The following is a 24,051-nucleotide window of genomic DNA, read 5'->3' on the forward strand; positions in this document are numbered from 1 at the left end:
CTTTCATTTATATTGTTGTATAAAAGAAATTAGGCCAGGATGGATGCCAGTAAGTATTCATCTCAGTAGAAGTTAGATGTCTGAGTGTCTTTAATGTTCCAGATTTTGTCTGGTTTTAATCATGCTTTAAAGTGGTAGAAAAATGAAGGTAGATTTGTCATTTTGAAAAGCTTTGCCTACATCTGAACTTACATGGACTGGTAGCATTGAACTTGCATGTCCGTGTGCTGCTTTCAGGCAGGCAAGTTCTCTTGATCTGACAGAGCTTGTACAAAAGGTTTATTGATTGGGGGAATTACTTTAGTTTTAGGGTCAAGAAAAGGTTTATTTATTGCTGAAGTATATGCCTCCCTTTCTTTCTTTCTTTCTTTCTTTCTTTCTTTCTTTCTTTCTTTCTTTCTTTCTTTCTTTCTTTCTTTCTTTCTTTCTTTCTTTCTTTCTTTCTTTCTTTTATTCCTTTCTCTTAATTCTTTCTCTTATTTCTTTCTTTCTGTTATTTCAGTCCCTGTGTTTTTCTGTTCACTTTTTTTCAGAAGAGCATAATTCTGCCTTAATAACATGGCATGTAAGTGCTGTCTGAGGGGTTCTGGAGAAATGTGTAAAACGGTGCATATGGTTTTCGTTTTTACACTTTTGTATATAGCTCTTTCCACGCGGCCCAGACTGCGGGCTAATGTAAGCACAGCTTGTTTTATTCCTGTGTCGTATTACCGAGCTGCTAGAGCAGCTTTGTGCATGCTTTTCTTTCCATGAATGCTCCCTGCTAAAGCACAGAAATAAGATTGTGGGAGTTACTTGTCCGCTTTGGCAAATAAAAAGAAAACTCTTTCTGTGCTTGAACAACAGACACTTCAAAGCCTCACTTTTCCAAAGGCTGTATTCACGTGTACATAGTTGCATTCAAGACCACAAAAGAACAGAAGCCAACAACATCAGCACCTCAGGAGTCACTGGACCAATCTTCATTTTGCATGGGGGCCGAGCAGATGAGAGGGACATGGTCTGTGCAGTCACTCCTGGCATATGTTGACTTTTTAAATAATAACAGTTGGTCTGTATATTAGATGTGTGACTGCTTTCTTTTGCTGAGTGCTACAACAGTCTCAGAAAAAGTTCCATAGATTATCTTAAACTGATTTCTAGACATCTTGCCAGAGGCTCTGACAAGGAGCAAGATTTGACCACATATGTGCAGCAAGTCTGCAAGGGCCAGGAACAGAGCCATAAGAACTGCTTTTTGTCTGCCTCTGACAGAAGACCACCAGAACAGAAGAGTTCAATGCAGCTGCCACAGATGCCCCAGAAAACTGGGGGCATCCCTGCAGGGGGGCAAGGCTGACAAAGAACCTGGAGGGGAGTCAGGCTCTTGTGTAGCAGTGGCTGCAGGTCAGGCATCCTGCTTGGGAGCATGTCCCTGGCACCAGGCACTTAGATAACTGAACCTCACATATCAGTTTATCCAGCCAGTGCATCCTTAGTTATCAGCTGGATATATTAACTAAAGACTTGGAGTAAAATGAATTTTTATTTGTTTTATGCATCCAAAATTACAGCATTGCCAAGGTTTCATGGCATTTGTTTGACCAAAAGAGATTACATTTGTAGTTCTCTGTGTGTGTATGCAAGAATGGTTTGGGTTTTTCCTCCTGTAATACACCAACTTAAAACATCATTTAAAATGAAACTCAAGGCCAGATTTAGCCTTGCCCTGAGCTATGACAGCAGAAAATGTAATGTACTGAACGTGAAGTAACTTCCCTCTTGCTAGTGCAGCTCCAGAAGTTGAACCCTGAAGGCTGAATAATTGTTGTTTCCTGTATTAGTTTGTAACAATTTATGAGAGTGGGAAGGAACAAAAAAAAATTCTATGCAATCCCCTGGAGAAATAGGGGATATGAGAGTTTCATCTACTGGAGTGGAATTCAGATTTAAAAATATTCCAACTGCAAAAAAAGGAATCTAAGAAGAAAATAACTGTTCACAGTGTGTCTTTCTAGATCTCCACAGCCATGTCACAGTTACGTTACAAGAATGGATTAAGGTCTTATTGTGCTTGGAAGCTGCATTGTAGAAGGAAAATTAAGAAGACTTCAGTCCAACAGCTACTCTTTGTTTAAAATCATTCACTGAATTTTTTTTCCTAGCTAACTTCCAACCTGTGATCACATTTCAAGTGCTTTGGAACAGAGGGTGTTTTCAGATGGTCAGTGTATGATTCCTTAAGAACTGTATTTCAAGACCCTTTTGTACTTTTAGCATTGCTCACGTTGTAAGAAAACAGTGTTCCCTGTTTGGCCCTATGGACAGCAGAAATACATTAGCAGGATTTCCTGAAAGTTGGTGAAGTCAAGGGAGATTTTACCATCAAGTTAAATGGTCATATACATTGACCAATGCCCAAGTGCTTTTGAAATCCCATTACACTTTATGCTTTCAGCCATCTGAGAGCTTCAGATTATAAGGCATTCTGCCCTGGAAAGATTTCTTCTTAATAAGGAAGCAGTAAGAGAAAGGAATGAATCAGGGAGATAAAGGTAAAGCTCTCTCTCAAAGGGCAGCCCAAATTCAGACCAAATGTGGCAAAGGTTTCTGAAATAATCAGGCTTGTTCTCTTCTTTATTTACTCCCCAACTATTCCCACTTGGTCCCTCTTTCTATAGAACAGAAGTTCAAAATAAGACAGAAAAAATCTGACTTTTTAGTATTTCCAGCTGAGACTGAAGTCAAATGTTCTTGAAATAGTGTGAGAAAGACTGATATGATTGCCATGAGAGCCATTTGAGTACCTGGATATACATCTCAAACCTGGCCTAAAAAACAAAGTATAGACAGCTCAAGGGAAAATATGCTCACATGTTGTACTGTGAAATTTGGCAAAATCAGCAGCTCTTGGTTTCAATAAGCGACCTAACTGCCCCTGAGCACCAAACCTTCTGTGCTTCACCATCACCTTGTAAAATGGCCCAGCCTGCAGAGTCACTTCTGGCAGGGGCAGGTGTCTCTTGTCAGTACCCTCATGGAGATGGGGGTGTATCTGCACTTGCAAATTGCTTTTTTAAAACGTTCTTGCAGAAAAAAGAGGAGGGAGAATAACATTCAATTCATTATTGTGGTTATGTCCTCTCTCACTTTCCAGGTTCAGGAGCGATTTAAAGAGCTGTTCAAAAGACTGCCTGCTTGTTGCCCTTTTCCTAATTTAGCATCCTTATACCTGCATGTGAAGATTAGAGTTCCACTGGGATGTGAGAGCAAAACAGAGTTATATGCATGGGTCCTTAATTAAAACAGACCTCCCAGCCTTTGGAAAAAGAAAATAAAATACAAATCTGGCACAACATCAACCAGCATTAGTAGTATCAGCATCATGCTAGTGCCCTACAGAAGAGAAAACTGTGAAAGAGCACTCGAAAATAATGACTGAGTTTCCATGATGATGTCAAGACTTTCACATATCAGGCTGCCAGGTGTGGAATACTTGAGCTAGAAGTATAAATGCTGTACAAAATAAAAATGAAGCAGAAAAATTGAAATCTCAGCAGGTGATGATGTACTGTAAGAAGGAATCAGTCCTTTAAAGCTTCATCTAGGGAAGGAAGAGGAGGAGCAAGAGAATATCAGACCCAGCATTTCCACATTTCCTTTGTTTCCAGGGTATTTTCTTTCTACTTACCTTTGTTTTCCTTTTTTTTTTTTTCTTTTTTTTTGGCTCATAGTGTCAAATCTGATGCTTGAAGACATCTGAAACCTGTTTTATCCCCTCTCACCTCCACGTCTGCCTTGGCATTGTTATCACAATTACAAGGGCAGTGACAGTTCTCTAGGCTGAGAATCCAGCCTCTCCTGCAGTGAAATTCAATTGAGTAGCATCATTTCTTTTAAAAATAAACAAGACTGCCAGCTCTGCAACTGGGAAGTAAATTAAATGTGTTCACAGAGCTTCAGAATCCTCTTTGCCTTTCATGTTATACCGCTTGACTTCCTATTAAAATTATTGCTAACGTAGTCGGGGCAGTGACAAGGAGCATTTTTGTGAAAGAGAGATGTTATTGCAATGAACTTCTAGGTGTCAGTTTTATCCTGGACAAGCAGATCTAGGAAAAATAGTGTGTGGCTTTCTAAGGTTGCTCTAGTGCAGCAGCAAAGAGTAAGGTGAAATAATGCAGTGTCCCTTCACTCTCCCAAGCAATATGATTCAGTGTACAGTGAGAGGAATGCTGGACACTCCTCATGGCCCTTTTGTACTGTTGTGGCTGACAGAGGATTTCAAGGTCAAATACAAACCATGAAGTCTCTCTGCTTGCTGCCTTGCTCCCTGTGCCCTCCCTCCCTCCCAGCAAAACGTTTTTGTTAGCCAGGGGAACACAAATAGGCAGAAAATAGATCAGTGGACAGTTAGGAACAATATATTTCTGTGTGACAATAAATGTATGTATTTGTTTGATACAGTAAACAATTCTATTCTAATTATTTTATTTACCTCCTTTTTTAGTTTACTTACTATTTTTGAATTAATCCATCTTTGTATAGAGATAGTCAACATTTATTAGGAAAGGATAAAAACCTTTTATTGTACCAATTAGTTATGTATGCAATATCTTCCTGGGCTGGTAGATGAGTAGCTGTGGCAATTTATTTTAGGCTGAGCAGCTACATTTATCTTCTCACCAGAACTGAACAAAAGATTTTGAGGCCATTTCTTATGTAGTGGTGGAGTAGACTACTAGTTGAAGGGACCAGACAGGATACTTAAAAAAACCCTGCTCTTTTCTTTGCATCTCATTTCTAATATGGAATATTCTCACTGGTACCAGTTTTTTGTATTCCTTGAACCTTGATTCCTGAACTGAGATTAGCATTGATTCATTAAGGTCTAATTGTCGTGCTCTAGTGCTGTTCATACATGTTTCTGACACCAAACACTGCCATCTCCAAAGTATCTTTTTGAGATTATCAAATGAAACAGTTACATTTGAATTCATACAGCCACATAGCACTGAATGGCATTTAATCAGTTCTTAGAAAGCAGTCCTGGTGCTTATTAACTCCCAGAAAGCTACTGCCTTCAGTTGCCAGCTAGATAACTATTTTTTCTTTGCCGATAGATAGTTGCCTCTAAATGCCTAGGGAATGATGATGCTTGGTGGCAAGTGCAGGCTATAAAATATTTATCTTTAACACACAATTGTATTACTGCAGCCTCTAATAGGATTTGGTGTCAGGCAAACATCTGCCTTGGCCTCTGGCCCAAAGATAGGGAAACAAGCTATTAAGTTGGATGTTGCATAGTAAATAAATAAGGCAGAAATACTGTTAAAGTAGCTGTACTGCTGACCAGCAAACTTGGTGAGTATATAAAAAAGAAGTCCATCAAGAATCTAGAAATTTGTCTAGCTTCTTAATATGTTTATTGTGTTGCATCTGGATAAAGGTAATTCATGTCGGTAGTTGTGAGCCAGGCTGACAGATCTTTATAGAGTTCACCACAGTAGAATTGGCTTTCGTGGGGCTTTTTGTCAGCAGCAAAGTGGTCCCCTGAGCAGACCATTAGCCTGGCAGCTTTGTTGCTGTCACATGAGTCAGTTTATAATGTGAAGCAAATGCTGTGTTGTATTTGTGTCCGTGCCTCAGATTAACAACATTAAAAAAAAATGGGAATGGTAACAGTTAGCGATTTCATATTGAACTTGATAATACCCTTAAACAAAAGATAGTGTAGTGTGAAGTCTTACTGTGGGTATGGCTGGATCATGCCAGTTTATGGCTTCTCTCAGAGTGAAGGGTGATTACAGTGGGAAAACTAGCAATGGGACAAAGGTTTCAGCCAAGTTTCCCTCAAAATCTGCCAGCTGTGAGTTTACTTGTACTGAAAAACATCCCCTGAAAGAAATGGCAAAAATAGCAGATCAATGTTATTTTTTGCAATATGTTGAATTATAGCTGCTGAGGATACTTAGAGAATTTTTTTTTGTTTCTTTCTTTGTTTGCTTTGATATTTAAAGCTCATGAGCAGAAAGGACCTTAAAGAGTACTTCAGAAGAGTTTTGCTCTTGAAGAAGTCTAGGCTTTTGCACTTAATGGATGTTTTCCCTTTCTTATTTTTATGAATCCAGAAAGTGTTTTGTACATCCTCCTTTTCCTGTCAGGGGTAGGCTGTCCTAGAGTAGGGAGTACCTGCTCTGTCAGACAGGGCATTTCCATACCATTCTCCAAAATGACAGTGTGGATCTGAAGACCAAGTGTCTCTTTATGTCATTTAGACTTTTTGTCAGAGAAGTATGAGGATATTTATAATGGAGAACTGAGAAGATGCCCAGAGGGCTTGAGCACCTCTCCTATGGAGACAGGCTAAGGGAGTTGGGGCTGCTCAGCCTGGAGAAGAGACAGTGCCAAGGAGACCTTAGAGCTCTTCCAGTACCTAAAGGAGCTGTACAAAAGAGCTGGAGAGGGGCTTTTTATCAGGGCACGGAGTGATAGGACAAGGAGGAATGGCTTTAAACTGACAAGTAGGCAGGTTTGGGTTAGATATTAGGAAGAAATTCCTCACTGTGTGATGAGGCAATGACACAGGCTGCCCAGAGAAACTGTGGTTGACAAAACCCTGGAGGTGTTCAAGGCCAGTTTGGATGCGCTGTGGAGCAGCTTGGTCTAGTGGAAGGTGTCTCTGCTCATGACAGGGAGATTGGAACTGGGTGGTCTTTAAGGTCCTTTCCAATCAAAACCATCCAGTGATTCTGTGACTCCATTAAATGACTTGCTTTTTCAGTTGCTAATTAGATTGTGAAGCTGTCAGAACACTTAATTCCGTAGGCAAGCTTCTGCATTCCCTCTTAGAAACCCTGCACCCCAAGTTTTGCCTATGTGCCCCTGGTGTGAGTTGTTTGCTTTTGGAAGTTTCAGTCCTGCTGGTGGTTGAAAAGTGACATGGAAACTGTGTTTTCAGTGATCTCTTTTCATTCAACAGCAAAACCTGATGAAGGCATCATGCATCATCCATTGGCTGGCCCTCCAGTTATTAATCTCTGCCCTTACCGGCTGGTGTCAGTCAGATCTCTTCAGGGATTTGGAAGCCAAGAGAAATCTGTGGGAATCAGACTGGAAACAGAGAACATATGTATCTCTTTCTAAAATAGAATTGTTCATGGTCTCACAGTGAACTTTAACAATTAAATAAAAGAAAACAAAAACATTGTCATAATTCTCTAAAGGAGTTCCCATGGTACTATTCATAAAACACCATATGGAATTTTGTATATATTGAAAATACTCCTCTAATTATGTGAACAGCTTACAGAATAAGCTGTGTAATGTAGACTAGAAGCCAGCCATAACTGCAGTGGCCTGTTTTTGCTTATTGACTGATAGTGTGTCACCTCTCTAGCAATGCTGACTGTGAACATACTCAAGACAGCTGCTTTGTGCCACTGACTTAGGGACTCCATGAATGTTAAAGTTGTGTCCTTCTATCCCATATGATAATAATTTGGCTAAGCCCTAGCTTCTGAAAATGTGTGCCTGATTCTTTATTCTTTCCAGGGTTCTCCCACCACAACTCCCTAACTTCTGATGCCAGGTCACCCTCCTCCTCCTGTTTTGCTTGAAATGTAGGTGTTAGAGCACTGTGCATGAATATGTGTGCACTTACACATGCCAGAAGGGCCAGAAAATTTTCTGAGGTGCCCAACTGGCAGTCTGTAACCACTGAAACAAAATTCAGTCCTAGGATGAAAACAGAGGTTTTTATGAGAAGTCTTGAGTGAGTATAACTTGCTAATGCCTGCAATTTCAAAGTAGAAAGAAATTCCAGGTTGTGATTCTGCCTAAGAATATAAATAGGAGCAAGTTCAGTGTTGCACACACAGCTTGCCGACTTGCTTCTCACAAGCCTTAGTTTCTGCCTTGTTTTGTGCTCATTAGCTGTGGAGTTTCTGAGGAAAAAAAGTGTGTTAATTTAACACTTCCTTTATGGAAATACTTTGGAGTTGTTTGAGAGTAGCTTTGAGACAAAGATGCACTGCATGAACGTTCATCACTTTTCAGAATTGATGCTCAGTAGTGAAGAACTTTTGGGAGTGTGTGAAGACCTTAATTGCCCTGAATCACCAGGAAATTTTGCATCCTTAACTGCTAAAAAACAGCAAGTGGCACAAGTCACAGAGGGAGTAGAGTTCTTTTCACTTCATCTAATCTCTGTCAGGCAGGTTATTCCAGGGCAAATAGAGGTAGTGTAAAATGAGAATACATTAAAAATGTTACTTTTGGCAATATTAGAAAAACAAGGGACATCAGAGAAAGCAGTGAAATGGGATGAAAGGATTTTTAAGGGCCTACTCTATTATTAATAGCAGAGGGTATTCAGGTCACAAGTAAGAGCTATTGAGGTGCTTCAGTGAGGAAGGTAAAATGGGTTTCATCCACCTGTTTTTTAATTCCTTTTGAATTCCTTTAGCCACTCTATGGCATGAGAAAGTTTGGCCACCCTTGAAAAGAAGTACCTGGGAAACCAGAGATGGAGGAGGTAGAGACAGATGAAGTGATATGTGTGCATATCACTGCAGCTTTACAATGAGGAATGCCAGATCTGCATATGAACCAGAAAATAGATGTGATCTTTTTTTTAATGTGTTAATGTCAATGACTGTCGGCAGGGATCTGCCCCATTATAGGCGTCTCTGCTGAACCAGTCAGAGGAGGAAAGGATGCACCACCAGAGTAAAGGTTCTTACATGGATTCACCCAGAAATTCTGGAAAGGTTTGTTACCTAAGCACAGGTCTGCTCTGTTTCTGTGGTCACTCTGAACTTTATACATAGTCGTTGTAGTGGACGATGTAATTCAGTTTAATCTGAAGTGGACATTGAATTGGTGTGCAGAGTCTTACCTGTCTTGTCCTAGGCATCACAGACACACTAGCTGAACCCACTGTAGCTGCAAAATGTTGTTTCCAGTAAGAAAGATTACCATTTAGCTGATGTAGTGCATTGTCACACTTTGGAACAGTTGCCATGCTTGATGTTATGCTACTTTTAAGATACTTTCTAGATGTTTTTGTGGGTCTTTTTACTATTTTACTAAAATATTTTATTACAAATATATACCAAGAAAACTATATGGATATTTACTCCTTTCCAAGATCTCAGTTTAGTCCATTAAAGCGAAAACTTGAGAAAAAACTTTTAAAAATAATTTTTAATATTCTAAAGGTGTTGTTAATGCTGTGAGTCTGTCCTGCATCATGACCTGAGGTATTCCCCTTGACTTCAAAGGTCACACATGTTATATCTGTGCAGGGTTGCTCCACCTTGCAGCCCCTGACCCAGTTGGAAGTGGGATGGTGAGGTGTCATGGGACAGCTGCACTGATGCTGAATAGCACAGCCCTTCTCTTCTCAGTTTTCAGGCAGCAGGGAAAAAAAATACTCTAGGTTTTTTTTCTGCTGCATTCTTTTTTTTTTTTGCCACCTTTTGATCTTAACCACCTCATTGGAGGGTCTGACAAGTGCCAGAAGCAGCACAAAAAGAGGGAGCTTAGAGTTGTTCTTAGGATGAGAAGATTAGAGGAAAAGGACTGACCCTTTCAGCAGCAGGAGTGGTTAAATCTCCTTGCCCATCTCATTATCCTGTTTCACAGAACTCACTCTCTATGTTCTTCATGCATGTAAGTATGTACATAAATAACTTCCTTTTCCTAAATCTCTGGGTATATTTCTTGAAGAAAAGAAAAATATAAGTATTGTAAAAAAAGCATAGAGAAAAAAATCATAATGTGAATTAATTTCTGTTTTCAACAAAAACAAAACTATGACATTAACCCATGTCAGAGTTCTGAAGATTGTATACACATGGGCTAATATTGACTTTTGATTTACAGGATAGAATTGTGTTTATACCTGCTATGAAATGAGAGATTATATTCCTAAATATCATTATAAATGCACAAGGCCTTAGTTGTTACATCTTTATTCTAGGAAGCATGGCTGCTCTTTAACTAGCAAAGATGGCAGCTCAAGCCTAAGGGGTTGACTGCATGTTGTTCCACACACCATCAAGTGAATACCGGCTTAACTACTGAGTGTTAGAAAACTGACAGCACTTCCTTGTACCTTTCTTGCTGCATGGAGCTGTCTGCTTATGAGATGTCTGAAGCCAGGACTTAAAACATAAATGCTTTAAACTGGTTTTATTATTTAAATTTGCTGTTGTCCGTTGTGAATTATTGAATTATACCACAGCCTTTAAAATGTCCTTCAGAAACCTCTGCTCTTTGGCAAACACCCATCCAGAAACTGGCTTCCTTTCATTTGTGATTGGAAACTAATCTTCACATCTCTGCTGTCGCTGGTTCTCTTCACTTGCACTGATTGGGAGTTTACAAATAACTTTGCTCCCAGGAGGTCACATGAAGTGTATCTGTGCAAATGCAGTCATTATTCACAGGGCTGAGATTTTCACCCCACTCCATGTGTACCACCAGTGCCTCTGCTCTGTAACCAAATCCAGTTTTCATCTGATAGGCATCTCCCTCAGAGAAGATGTGAAATAGCACTGTAGAATGAACCATGGTATTTATTACAATGTCTTTCAAAGCCCCACTCACATTTACTCAGTCTTCACTCAGTTTAGTGTAAGAAAATAAGATTATTTTCATTCTCTTTTTGATGTGTTTACCAGCTTGTGTTGTTCTTTAATGAAAGATATGTTTTAGTCCCAATATTCTGAACTCTCTTTGAAAGAGAAGTGCTAGATAACATTTTACTTACCTGTTAACTTCCCCTGAAAAATGAATAGCTGGTGTTTTTGCCAAAGTCAGGGAATTTAAGATGATAACTAGAAATAGAAAATGTGAAATAGACCCATTCCTGTTCCACCAAATAGAATATTAGCCCCAGCACTTTAAGCTGTTAAAGATACAAATTATATAAAATATAATGTATTATATTCAATATAATATTGCAGAGCAAATAAGAAGAAATTTGGTTAGAGGTATTTCGTGAACCAGCAGATAGGATGAACCAAGGGTCTGTGTTCAGTAAGTTCATAAGGGAACATACCTATCATCACTCAGCTCTTTTTGGCACAAATAAAGGCCTCAAGGTCACTTAATCAAGTCAACAAAACTGGACCAGCAGTGTATGTTCTGCCATGAGAATGGTGTGTATTGCATCCCTTCAATAAATTCAAAGACGAAAAATGGTCGTAAAAATATACAGGAAGAAAAGACATTTGGAAGTCTTCAGGTACTGAGAGAATGCCCAACCTGGTGGGCTCTGAGCAGCTCATATTTAATCACAGAATTTGCAGTTGAACCAGCTACTGATGTAAATGGATGAGCAAGGTTTAGTGCAGCTCACACTAATGCTTTCAACCCAAGTGCAGCAATTGCTTTGAAGTTTCAAATGTCCTGCCCATCCAGAGGTCTCCTAAACTCAGAAGTGTTTTCTTGCCTAAAGAAGTGTCTGAGTTCTCTTTTTTTTTCCAGAATCAGTGGATAACTGTCCCAGTAATTGCTATGGGAATGGAGACTGCGTGTCTGGAACTTGCCATTGCTTCCTTGGCTTTCTGGGCCCTGACTGTGGCAGAGGTAAGAGTTTATGCTTGGTGAACTGTTACCCTCTCCCATTCAGTTAACTTTTTGTCCTGGAAATTATATTCATGACAGTGCCTTCTGCAAAGTACTCTTCACCCAGTGTGGGGATGCTGCAGTAGAGTGGAAAGAAGTTGATCTGTGAATTTTGTTTGCCACAAATTTGCTAAAATTTCGATCAGCAGCTGAGGGGCTCGTGGGTGTTTACCCTGGAGAAAAGAAGGATTGGGGCATCTTACTGGTCTCTAGAACTACCTGAAGGGAAGGTGTAGTCAGGTGGGAATTGGTCTCTTCTCCTAAGTAAGTGATAGGACAAGAGGAGACATCCTCCAGTTGTGCCAGGGGAGGTTTAGATTGGCTATTGCGAAAAATTTCTTCAGCAAAGGATTCAGACTGCTCAGGGGAGTGGTGGGATCACCATCTCTGGGAGTGTAGGTGTGGCATTTAGGCACATGGTTTAGAGGTGGGCTGGCAGTGCTGGGCTCAGGGTTGGACTCGATCTCAGAGGGCATTTCTAACCTTAATGATGCTGTGATTCTTTCCTAATCGTGCCTGCTGTGCCCTTAGCAACAGCACAACCCCTTGGGCTGCTTGTGGACAGGCAAATGTCATGTTGGAAATTTTCTCTCTGGAATTGACTTTAGAAAACAGGACTTATAAATGTGGCATTATGGTTTGTTTAGCAGAGCACTTTTATCATGGTGTGGCATGACAGTATAATGATACTTTCTTTTAAGATACTGATTATACAGAAAGTACCTGGCAAGTCTGCCTGAGCCTGGCTGTGGGGAATAGGGCAGCGTTAGCATAAGGCTAGGAGTGGGATAATGGCAGAACAACTGGTTACTCTGGCCAAAAGAGAAAACACTGGGAGGACTGGGAAGGAGACTTACCCCAGTAAACAGTATAATACATTTTTCTGCTCAAGTGATAAGTATTTTTAATAAATGGCTTTGGAAGGGTTTTCTTTGGCCTGAATTTTTTAGGTTATTTAAACATTTAAAAAACAAACTGAAATACTTTTAGTAAGAACACATTTCAAACCAAGATATGAAAACCTTGCATGTGGGAAATGAAAGGATACTGTGCATCAACCTTTTCAAGGCCTTTTTTGGCTCAAACAGTCCAGCAAACTATTTATAAATCTGGAGAGGGAGGTAGCATAAAACGTTAGTGCCCACCCAAGGAGCTGCGGTGAGGCTGCAGGTCAGGTCTTTACCCCAGCTCATCGCTGCTTTGGAAAGCAGGCTGGCGCCTTCCCAAGAGAGAGTTAAACTCTGTCCAACCCCAGCCCTCTCCCCCCCAAGCTGAGCTGGGTCACATCCCAGCAGCGAGGCAGGAGACAGAGATAAGGAGCCGAGCACCCCCAGGGCCGGCAGGAGCTCCCTGCCAAGGCAGCGGGGCCGGGGCCGGGCTGAACCCGGCGGGGTTTCAGAGTTCACAGCCCAGTAAGATGGATGTGGCAAGCTGTGTCCCTGAGAGCTGTTATGTCAAACTTCTTGCTGACTCAGGTTACACTTGGTTTGCATTTCCTTACACTTGGTTTGCATTTCCAAGCTCCTTTTCAAATCCCTAGAGCTGGAGACAAAAGGAGTTTTTTCCATGTCCCATAGCATATTCCAGCTCACACCTCCTAACTTTCAGTAGGGGCAGAAGTTCAGGGCTTATTTCCCCCAAGGCTCCCTGTAGAGTCTATGGAGAAGAAGAACTTTCTTCACCGTGAGTCAGAGTGCTTAAACTCTTGTTCTGAATCCACTTGCAGAGGAACTCACCTCCCCTCCCTGGCTACCCTGAACTTTCTCAGGCTTTTAAAGGGAGGGATGTGAGTCTCCCATTTCGCCAGAGCACATGCTCCAGCTGCTATGAACACCTTTTGTTAAACTCTGTCTTTTCCTTCAGAATCATCTGGGTTCAGATGTTGCACTCTGCCTTTAGGAAGACAGAAAAATACCTGGAATGCCAAATTTATGTTTGTATATGCATGTCCATTCACTGTGTGTTAAATAGATCATATTGCCATGAGCATGAGATCCAAGGATTCCAGGATTGTCTTGTTGGTTTTCAGGGGCATCCAAGACTCTTCTTTTGATCTATAAGTCCCTCAGAAGGCAGCAAGTGTAAGGCGGTTACAGTATCCATCTGCAGCCCTTCACAATCCTTGTGCGGAGCAGTAATCCTTAAACAAGCGGGTTCCTGCTCGCAGGAAGCATTCCATGGATTTCCTGGGTGTTCCTTTATTTCAGTTCAGCCTTGCAATTTACCATCCAAGTGAATGGGAAACTCTGGAGCAGAAAGCCTTTCACATTTTAGTAATGGTTAATTTCTAATGTATTATTAACTAATTATTTAAAAAAAATAAATGAGAGCAAGTCACCAGAGGTGTATTCCATAGGCTTTTTGAAGGTTTTCTTGGACATGGGAGGTGGCCCTTTCAAGTTCTGTTTAAAGTAAACAAACAAACAAATGATCTTACTCACTGATGCTCAACTTTGCAAAAAACAAGAGTATGCATTTGGATTGCTGCTATCATTACCACACTAGAGAATTACTGTAATTTTGCCATCATAGACATTGTTGGAATCTGAATGATCAAATAATAATTATATATCTTTATATACGGAAAAGAGTTGCATAAATACCAGGAGAAAAAATTCAGAAACCTCTTTTGTGTTTATTCATTATTGCATGCTACAGAGGAAGTCTTGTTCTCTCCATTGCCTGTACATTTGAAGCAGTTCTTTCCAGGTGATGCTGAAGGACTTCTCCACAGAAGGCTCTGTGGAGTGTCAGTCTCAGTGCAGCTGGTCAGTAATTTATCTGATCTTTTACTGAGTGATCAGCTGTCTTGTCAGGAAATCTGTAAGTCTTTCTCAGCAACCTCTCCCTGGTTAAAGGCAGTTACTCTTTCTTCTTGTTGAAAAGAACTGCAGACTATCCCCTGCCAGTGCCTTGAAAGAACAATGTCCATTACTGAGCATTGAAATTTGAGATGGGAGGGGCAGAACATTCCATCACTTAGCTGAAAAGTGAAATTACAGAGTGAGTGTGCTGTGAACCATGCACACAATACAGTGTATCTTACACAATTTAAGTCTCATATTGTATAGGTAGATACCATCTTGCAAATTATGCGCTTGCAATGCACCACGGCATCGTGTTTCCTTTAAAGTGAACAGAATGCTCCTTAGTAATAACAATTGCCAAATTCCTTTCTTTCCTAAGCCTCTTTTATCTTGGTCAGGCAAGTGCAGTTCACTGCATATCAAACTGGTTTAACAGTCAGAGTTGGCAGTGCTTTGTGTTTTATTGAGATTGCTGTAGTTCTGGAACACTCAAACTGACTTGACTATAAAGACGTGTGGGAACAACTCATGATGCACTTTGTGAGATTGCTGTCTGAAAATATGGAAGAGAAGGAGAGGAAAGCTTTCCTTAACCATGTAATACCCCTTCCCACACATAAACAAAGTCAGGAACAAAGCAAAAGAGAATTCATCACATGCCTAATTCAGTTGGATTAAGCAGCAGAATGGAATATTCATTTCACATTTTTCCTGCATAAAATTGTTCATAAATTGCCTTTCTGAGAGGCAGATGAGAAGACCAGCTGCTCTGACCTAAGGCTGATGTGCAACAGTGAACAAGAGCAGTCTGTGTTGAATATATGTCCTTGCAGCAGAGTTTGAGCAAAATAAAATGAAAGAGAACAAGACTTAAGCAAGAAGTTTTGAGGCAGAGTGAACAGGAAAAAGCTGTTGTTTCTGAGGGACTGAAATCAGCATCTTCCTTGGCAAAATCAGAAGAGGGGACAAAAGGAGTATAATGTGGCTGGTGTGGAGAATGCCATAGGGAGAAGACATCATCTGAAAGGAGCTGGAGAAAGCTTGCAGAGCAGTGATTACAAAAAGCTGTCGTCCTGGAGGCTGAGGTCTGGTCCTTGATGCCCTCTGCTTCCTTGAGGAACTTGTTCTGTATCCTTCATCTCATCCCATTTCCAAATTCATTTGGAATTTTCCTGGCATTTTCCAAATTCAGCTCTGAAAATGCTTAATCCTGGGATCCATCATGCCATCATGCCACAGCTTGAGCTTGTCATTTTCTTCTTCTTCCCTTTATCACAGGAAAGAAATCCTGTATCTGGGTGGCCTTGAGAGTCACCTGCCTTCTCTGGAAACAAGGACAATTAAAAATCCTTTATAAATCCTTTATAAATTATACAAATTTCAGAGGATAGATTTACATAGCTTTTATGACAGGGAACTTAGAAACAGTAGAGGCCAATTTTGCCTTGTGGCTGGTGATGAATGGAGTCCAGCAGAGATGATAACCAAAAATGGGGGCTGGACATTCAGTTAGAACCATAGAATTGTTAAGGTTGGAAAAGACCTCTAAAACTCTTTTCATCAAGTTCAGCTATTAAGCCAGCACTGCCAAGTCCACCACTAAGCCAAATCCCCATCTTTTAAATTCCATCAGGGATGGTGACTGAGTTACTTCCCTGTGTAGCCTGCTCCAGTGCTTGACAACCCTTTCAGGGAAGAAGGTTGATAGCTGATGGAATGACATGAGCTAAATCAGGGAAGTAGTCCCAATGTGGTATTCTGGGCTCTGAGCAAAGCAACTGAAACCTATAAAGCTGAGAGTTAACTCAGAAAAAAACAGGGGAGTGATTTGTGTGCCACTGAGGCAGTGTCAAGGAACGTCTGCCAGCAGGTCAGGGATAGTGATAAGCAATCTAAGGTCAGTGATGCTCCACAAAGAAGACATCAGTACATTGTGAAATCAGAATACAAGAAAACGATGAGTTTAGTTAGTGCAAAAAGGTATCAGAGACACAAAGCAAAAAGATAGTCTAACTTAAGAGCACTGTTTGTTTGTTTTAAACACTTGTAGGAGAATACAGTTAACAGCTGGGTATCATCCATATAAAACATTGGGTTTTGGCAAAACAAACAGCAGCATACCCCAGTGAAGATTGTGTATGAAGAATGTAAATTACATGCTGGACTCTTGTGCTTCTTTTTGAAATGATTTTCCGTTTGTTTTAATGTGATTTTTGTTGTCTGTCCATAGCGTCCTGCCCAGTGCTGTGCAGTGGAAATGGGCAGTACATGAAAGGAAGGTGCTTGTGCCACAGTGGCTGGAAAGGAGCAGAGTGCGATGTCCCAACCAACCAGTGCATCGATGTCTCCTGCAATAACCATGGCACGTGCATCATGGGCACCTGTATCTGCAACCCGGGATACAAAGGCGAGAGCTGTGAAGAAGGTATTTGCAGGATGCAGTCAATTAGCCTTTTGCTTTGATTGTTGTTCTGTAATTATATGGATGTAGGCAATTCAGCATGGACTGCCACTTAAACAGAACAATAATAGGCACCTTACAGATACAATAGATGGATACAACATAAAAATGATATGTTGTCATAACTCCTTGTTAGCTATCATACTTGTTCAATAATTGGATGAAAAGCCATCAAATGCTTCAGATAGAAGAATCTAGTTGAAAGACCAGAACATCTAATCATATGTTCAAATGTTCTTATTGAAGCATCATTTCCATTTACACATCTAAACGTATAATTACTTTTACAGCTCTTTCTTCTCTGCTGCGCTATGCCAGGCAATTTCAGTTGCTTACATACACAAAATGGTGGCGTGTGAGAAAAAGTCCCTGGTCCTTGTCAGCTTTAAAAGCTTAGACATGCTCAGGACTTGAATTAAATTCTGCTTCAAAGTCAGATATTATTTTAATGGCTCTTCCATAGCTTTTTTCTCACATTAGCCCCCCAAACAGTTCTCATTTACATTTAGATTTATGGCTACTTTTAGTACTTATCTTTAATCTTTTTGTGTAGGAACTCACCTGCCAACATAAACCTTTATCTTCCTGAGTCTGTGACTGCTTCTTACTGCTAATGAAAAAGTGGACAGTTTTGCAAGTGTATAAATCATTCAGAGAGTATAAATATATATCCAGAAGAGCATTACTTAAAGAATAATGTTCAAAACTTTTGAAAACTATTCTCAGAGGCTGATGACCTGATAAATAATTATTCTTAAATTACACTTCTACAAGTACATATATAAGGCCTCTTTCCCCGCTTGATAGATTAAAGACATCATTTGATTCATTCAAGAATGACAACGGCTTGAATTAATTTATGGTTGTCTTCATGTATGCAGGATAAAGATTTATCTGAAATGGCTTTATTTTTTAGGCAATGAAAATAGGCTGAATTGGACTCAGACATTCAAATGGCATCTAATCTAGCAATTCTTTTGATGTGTATAATGTATTGGAGTGGGACATCTCTGATGTAGCATGGCTTCAGTGTCAGTAAATGTTAGAGATGAAGACAGTATCACAGTATCTGCTCTTGTAACAATAAGCCATCTCTTGTGAAAGCCTCATTTGGTTTAAAGCACAATTCAGTGAAGCTGTGGGGTGTGCAAAACCCAAAGATTGTGACTACTCAAGTATCTTTAAAGCATCTCTGTAGACCTCCTATTTACTAGATCATATCTTTACTGGATAAACAGAAATGAAAAGATCCCAATTTTGCCTCCAGCCAGAAGTGTTTAATGTGTGTAAATCAGAGTGAGATTTGCCCTTTTTCTAACAGGAACCTTTATTTCCCTGGTCACGTTTAAAGCAGAAAAGCCAGGCACTGCTCAGTTATTTTATGTTATCGCTGTAGCGGGGGACAGTGTCAGTCCCACTAGGTCAAAACTTGAAAAAGGAGGAAGAACAAAGAGAACATGGTTTTTCTTATGGGCTGTTTGGTATTTTTCTAAGCATGCATGTTTTTGATACTCAAGGCATAATTTGTGTTACGTTGTGGGGGGGGAAGCAGCTCAGAAATATGCCATGTGGGAAATCTAGAGAACATATATATACATATTTAGATTTAGTAAAAAAGTTGATTTATACTATTTTTTAAATTGCTTTTACTCTTTAATTTCTCTTCTAAGAAGGACCATCTGGTATTGATTACTTTTTATTATTTCTCAGTTCTTGTAGCTTCGCTGCTTGGTCCATGTTTGTAATGGGTTTTCATTCCAGGGTTTCTCCTGTCTTTTCTTTTTCCCCCATAGAAGTTCAGCAATGTTTATAAAACATCAGCCAACAATCCTACGCAAGATTTTCTTTTCTCTTCCCTTAGTTTATTGGCCCATATTTTATAAGGCATGGCCTAAGCCAGCGAGACATTGCAGGGAGGGGAGCAAATTTAAGAAGTGAAATATGAGAAGTTACTCTTTGGGCACTGAATAAGCCTAATAACTTGTGTGACCAATGAAGCATGAAGCATATTGGGGAAAAGTGTAGAAGAGGCACTAACCTTGCTTGCTACGTGATTTATCTCCCTAGCAAAGATTCTGCACAAGGCTTAACTATAAACAGGGCATTTTCCAACCAAGAATTTGGCCATTTGGGACATTTTCCAACCAACAACACAGGCATATGATTTTTTTTTTTCTTTTCCGGGTATACTAGATCTTGTCAGCTCTGCCCTCATGGCCAGCTCCTCATCTCTGCTTCTCCCGGAGCTGAGCAGCTAAATTTGTCAAGCAGAACTCCCTAAAAATATACCATTGTACTCCAAATCCACTAAGCAATTGATTAAGAAGAAAGCAGAAGCCTGTAATCCTGTCCCAGGGCCCTTCTGATGGTGCAGAAAGCCTAAAGAGATAGATCCAGTGAGGCTGAGATTAAAGTAGCCGTTGTGTGTGACATTTTCTGAAAGGGCTCATTTCAACATGAAAAATGGCCTTGGGATTATGATAAATGGGGGGTTCTGACATGCACATTCCCCTCCTATAATCATCTGTGTTAGAGCTGAGATAGCAGATTGTCTGCCTCCTGTGATGGAGGCCCCTGCAAAACTCACCTTTTTCCCAGCTGACCTTCAGAGGGGATGATTAATTGCCTGGAGGTAGCCTCTTGTCAGTTAGCCTGTGATCTTTGTTCTCTATGTTCAAACCATCTGCTGAGAACGGACGAGGCTGCTACTCCGTCCCTTAGTCCTTTTCATACTTATTACTGCTGAGAAAGAACAGGGCCAGGGCTTCAAGGGTCTCATGCTAAAATTGGCACCCTCGCTCCCAGTTCGCTAACAGTGAAGGAGATTTATGGACTCATCCTTTCCAGCCTCTTAAAATTTTTGAGGATTGTTCCAGCTATGAGCAGAGCTCCAGGAATCAAACAAAAAAGAAAATTCTCTTTCATGCCTTGGGATAGTAATAACTGAGCCATTACTTGTCAGACTGAGAAGGGTTTGAGAATCCAGGGAATTATCAGAGCAGCTGTTGTGTTTCTTTTTAAGGTTTCTGGATCTTAAACAGGTCAGTGGAATTCTTATTAGCTTTTCCAGGGTAAAAGCTGAACCACAAACCTGTCTTGTGTGCAGTAGCCATGTTCTGCTCTGCTGTATCAGAGCCAGAAGCTGGACAGTTTTCCTGTGCTGCTTAGCCAGACTGACACTTGTCACCAATCCCCAGGGAACTGCCACACACCGTTTCAAAAGACGGGAAGAATTTCTCTAGGCTGTCCTATCAGCTTTTATCTATAAATAGACAATCGACTCCTCCAGTTGGTTTTTCTGGGAGGGTGTCTGGTGCATTTCATATTTTTCGATTACTGAGTGAAATTCCCCTGTGGGCAGAGCAGCTGACAGTTGCCTACAAAACACATAACTCAAGAGTCAGGGAGGGAGTACATTTGGTCTTTTGGTGTACATTGCTATACCCCTCACTAAATGGTCTCTGATCTTGTTAGGAAAGTTCCTCTTTGTGGGGGGGAAGTAAACCTCAAACATTATAAAAAAGAGTATCAATTGATCAAAAATAAAACCAGAAGAACACCATTATAAAAAAGGCATGATTTTATTTTAATCCTTATTCAAGAAAAAATGTCTATGGCTATTTTTCAGTGTGAAATTTCTTTAAGTCTCCATGAAACCTGTATAGATTTAAGCACATTCTTCAATTTAAGCATGTATTTTGCTGAATAAGAATGTCAGCTTCTGCTGAATCTTTATGCAAAATTCTCTCTCAGAAAACTAGGGCTCAGCTTCAAATTCATTAGTAATAGTAATTTAGATTATTTTAATAGAATAAATGAAGACACACTATGTGTACGATAGAATATTATTCTTATTTTATTCTTAATTGATATTAGCCTGTTCTTACCAGAAAGATCCCTTATTAGTGCAGACCTGCATAAAAGAATGGATTTCATTACTAGATTTTTCTCTGCTTCTCATGTAGGTGTTTTAGGTCTCACTGCCTTTTAGGGCCACTGACTTCTTGCATGAAGCATCTGTTTTGTTCACAGCAGAGCTTTTTGATTGAAACCTTGAGATACTGTGTAAATATGTTTGTGTAGACAGCAGTCTGATAGCTTTTTTCCTGAAGTCCCATTTGCTTTCCCTGTCTGCTTCCTCTTCCTTCTCCCATGTAGTGGACTGCATGGATCCTACCTGCTCGGGACGAGGCGTGTGTGTCCGAGGAGAATGTCACTGTTCGGTTGGCTGGGGAGGAACAAATTGTGAGACCCCGAGAGCCACCTGTCTGGATCAGTGCTCTGGTCATGGGACCTTCCTCCCGGATACTGGACTCTGCAGCTGCGATCCCAACTGGACTGGCCACGACTGCTCAATCGGTAACGTCAGCGCTGACTTCCTGTTGGTCTTTCGGTAAACTTTGTGAAACACTCAGTAACTCTGCAGAAAGGTGCTACAGATGTATTCCAGTGAAGCACTGGAATTCCTGCCCAATGTAGGGCATGACTGGAAGGATAAATTCCATAGCTCAACTACATAAATAATTCTGATACCATTGCTGAGCATAGGGTAATATCATAAATAACTCCATTAAAGCCACCTAGGCTTGCTATTGTTCATTATATGGCTGTTAATGTAATTGATGGTCTACATATAACTTCTTGTTCCAGTGATAGTTCTTGATGAACCCCAGGACCACTAAAGTGTCTGTTTTGATTTTTAGGAGATGACTAAATAATCTTTAGTGGCTGTAAACAAGAAGGACGATTTGGTAATCTGTCAGATCTCCTTTCCCTTCTGAATTCAAAGCTTGTGCTTTTCTAGGCTAGAGGAGGATGAGTGCCTCATGAGGTTCATATTAAAAGACTCTCTTCTACCAGCTAAAAAAATAAGTTTACTGAGTGAAAGTATTTATAAGTACAAGCAGCTACCAAGAAGACAGATTTTTATGGGCAGTTTTGTGTAGAGGTTTGGAACAATGAACAACATTCATTCCTCCTCTGAATTGGCATCTTGCTCAAAATCTACATCAGGTGTGGGAATTGAAGGCTAAAGAAAAATTGTTCAGGACCCTTTTCTTCCATATGCAATTAGCTCTTAGATAAGGCCACACTGAGAAATAGTGGAATACATTAAATAGTTAGAACCTACAGAGCATCAGTCCTTTGGCTTTTGTCCTGTATTGTGTGCTCACAAAAAAAGACCTCAGCGATAACAGTTTCTATACCTTACACAACTGGAGTGGAACTAGGCCAGAAATCCAGGGCAGCTCAGTATAGGCAGTGAAATGAAAGGAATTTTCAGCAAAGCAACCCAAAATAAAAAGCTATTAGGGGAGTAGATATAGTAGAAAATATATGTAAACAACATTTTCACTGAGGAATTGCTATCAGGAGTAAAGAAAATCAGGTTAACTGTTTGCAAGTATTTAAAGAGAGTTATTTCCAAGGATGAGGCAAACTGAATAAACCGGTGCTAAGAACATAAGAAAACCCTTTTGACAATCATCATTTAGCCTGGGTGTTAGAATCTTATCATAAAGTAAAATAGACTGGACTGAGGAATAATCAGAAGAGGAGGCCTACTCTACTTGCCTAGGGCTGAAGCTAGGTTGATCAAAACTTTTGCAGATGAACGTAGGGAAACTGTCATGCATTGAAGGGAAGATAAATTTGGTGCCAGGCTTTTCCTTTCCCCATATTAACATCTTCAATTCCATACTGTGTGAGTTTATTTTTAAAACCACCATAAGGGGAAAGGTAGTCATGTATTTGTAGTTGGTAGCATAGATCATAACTGAGTCATTATTCTGTGTTTGTACAGAGGTTTGGGGATTGCAGGGATGGATTTAGAAAAATGTTTATTTCAATGTGCAAACAGAATTCACTTTCCCTTTGTTAACCTGCAGGGTCATGTACAGATGATTTATAAGCTTTCCTTATACTGCTTTTATAAATCCATCTAGTGCAAACTTTCTTTGGCAGCATGAAGTTATTTGAGACAAACTTGAGCATCATTCCAAGACCTTTTTCCTCACTGAGCTGCTTGTAACATTCAGGTTATTGTGCCTCACAGCTAAAATCACAGCTAAGATGATTTGTAAACTTCCATTTCTAGCCCAGACCTTTCCACTGAATTGATGACTTGATTTGAAAGACAGATTTACTCACAGGATATGTGGTCCTTTCTTGCATCATTAAAATAGAGTGAGCAAGTATGCTATTGCATGTAATAACACACTGCTGCCCAGCCCACTGGGGTGGAGGTTCTGTAGAAGGGTCTAAAAGGGACAGATTTTTATTGTTCTATAAAACAGGACCAAACAGGGCAGATGGATTACTAAGGGAAAGAGCTAAGTACTTGCAGAAATGATCCTCAGCTCAGCAAAGCAGTTAGGTCTCTGTTTAGTCCCAGTGAAATGTATAGAACTGTGCCCATGTGGATTTGTGCCAAGGACAGCCCCTTTGATAAACCACATGGAGAGGCATACCCTGGAAACAGCATAATGATCTGAAAACACAGAATATGAACAGGCACAGTGGATTTTCCAGCTCTTACCACCTTGAATTTAAGAATAGCACCTGTGTACAGTGCTGTATGCTGTATTCATTTAGGTTATCAGGCAGTATGGAAGCAGTAGCTGAAGTCTGTGGATTGTCATATGTAGAAGGTAAAACTAGAGCCTCTTTGAACCTTAGACTGCATCTTTCAGCTAAGTAGGTAGATTTTACCTGCCTTTAGTGATAATCTTAGAGAACACACATTACTGGCTAAAACCCTCACTTTTCACAAAACAATAATATTACAGAGATTTCTATTTCCTGTTTATATTATCTTTTTTCATTCCACTTAGCCTTCATAGACAAGCTGTGCCAGTTCAGTCTCTTGTGAGAGATTCCCATTCTGAACTGCACTGTAGGAAGAAGTAGTAATATGGTTTGGGGTTTTTTACTTTCTGTGTCTGCCCACTGCCAAGACATGCTGAGACAGGGCTGCTGCCATACTACCTCAGAATTGTCATTCAGGGAAAATGCTTCTCAAATATATTCCACCCTTTCATACAAGGGACAATTTGTAGATCACTTTTCCCTCAATATACACTGTTTTTTTGGCTGATTCCTATATACTAGAAAGAGTATCTTAGAGAAAGGTACAGAAGTAATTCCAAGTGATAACTTGTACTGAGC

General features: G+C 40.2%; 1 protein-coding gene across 5 annotated transcripts in view; it reads left to right on the plus strand.

Annotated features, from left to right (window-relative positions):
* TENM4 (teneurin transmembrane protein 4) overlaps window positions 1-24,051 on the plus strand; it is a 594,684-nt gene that overhangs the window by 435,900 nt on the left and 134,733 nt on the right. For all 5 annotated transcript variants that reach the window (XM_058018885.1, XM_058018886.1, XM_058018887.1 and 2 more), the window contains 3 exons: window positions 11,476-11,577; window positions 16,654-16,848; window positions 21,043-21,243. In XM_058018885.1, coding sequence (XP_057874868.1) covers window positions 11,476-11,577; window positions 16,654-16,848; window positions 21,043-21,243 — 498 coding nt within the window. The remainder of the gene's footprint in view (window positions 1-11,475; window positions 11,578-16,653; window positions 16,849-21,042; window positions 21,244-24,051) is intronic.

Source organism: Melospiza georgiana, chromosome 2, assembly GCF_028018845.1.
Source record: "Melospiza georgiana isolate bMelGeo1 chromosome 2, bMelGeo1.pri, whole genome shotgun sequence".
Classification (NCBI taxonomy): Eukaryota; Metazoa; Chordata; class Aves; order Passeriformes; family Passerellidae; genus Melospiza; species Melospiza georgiana.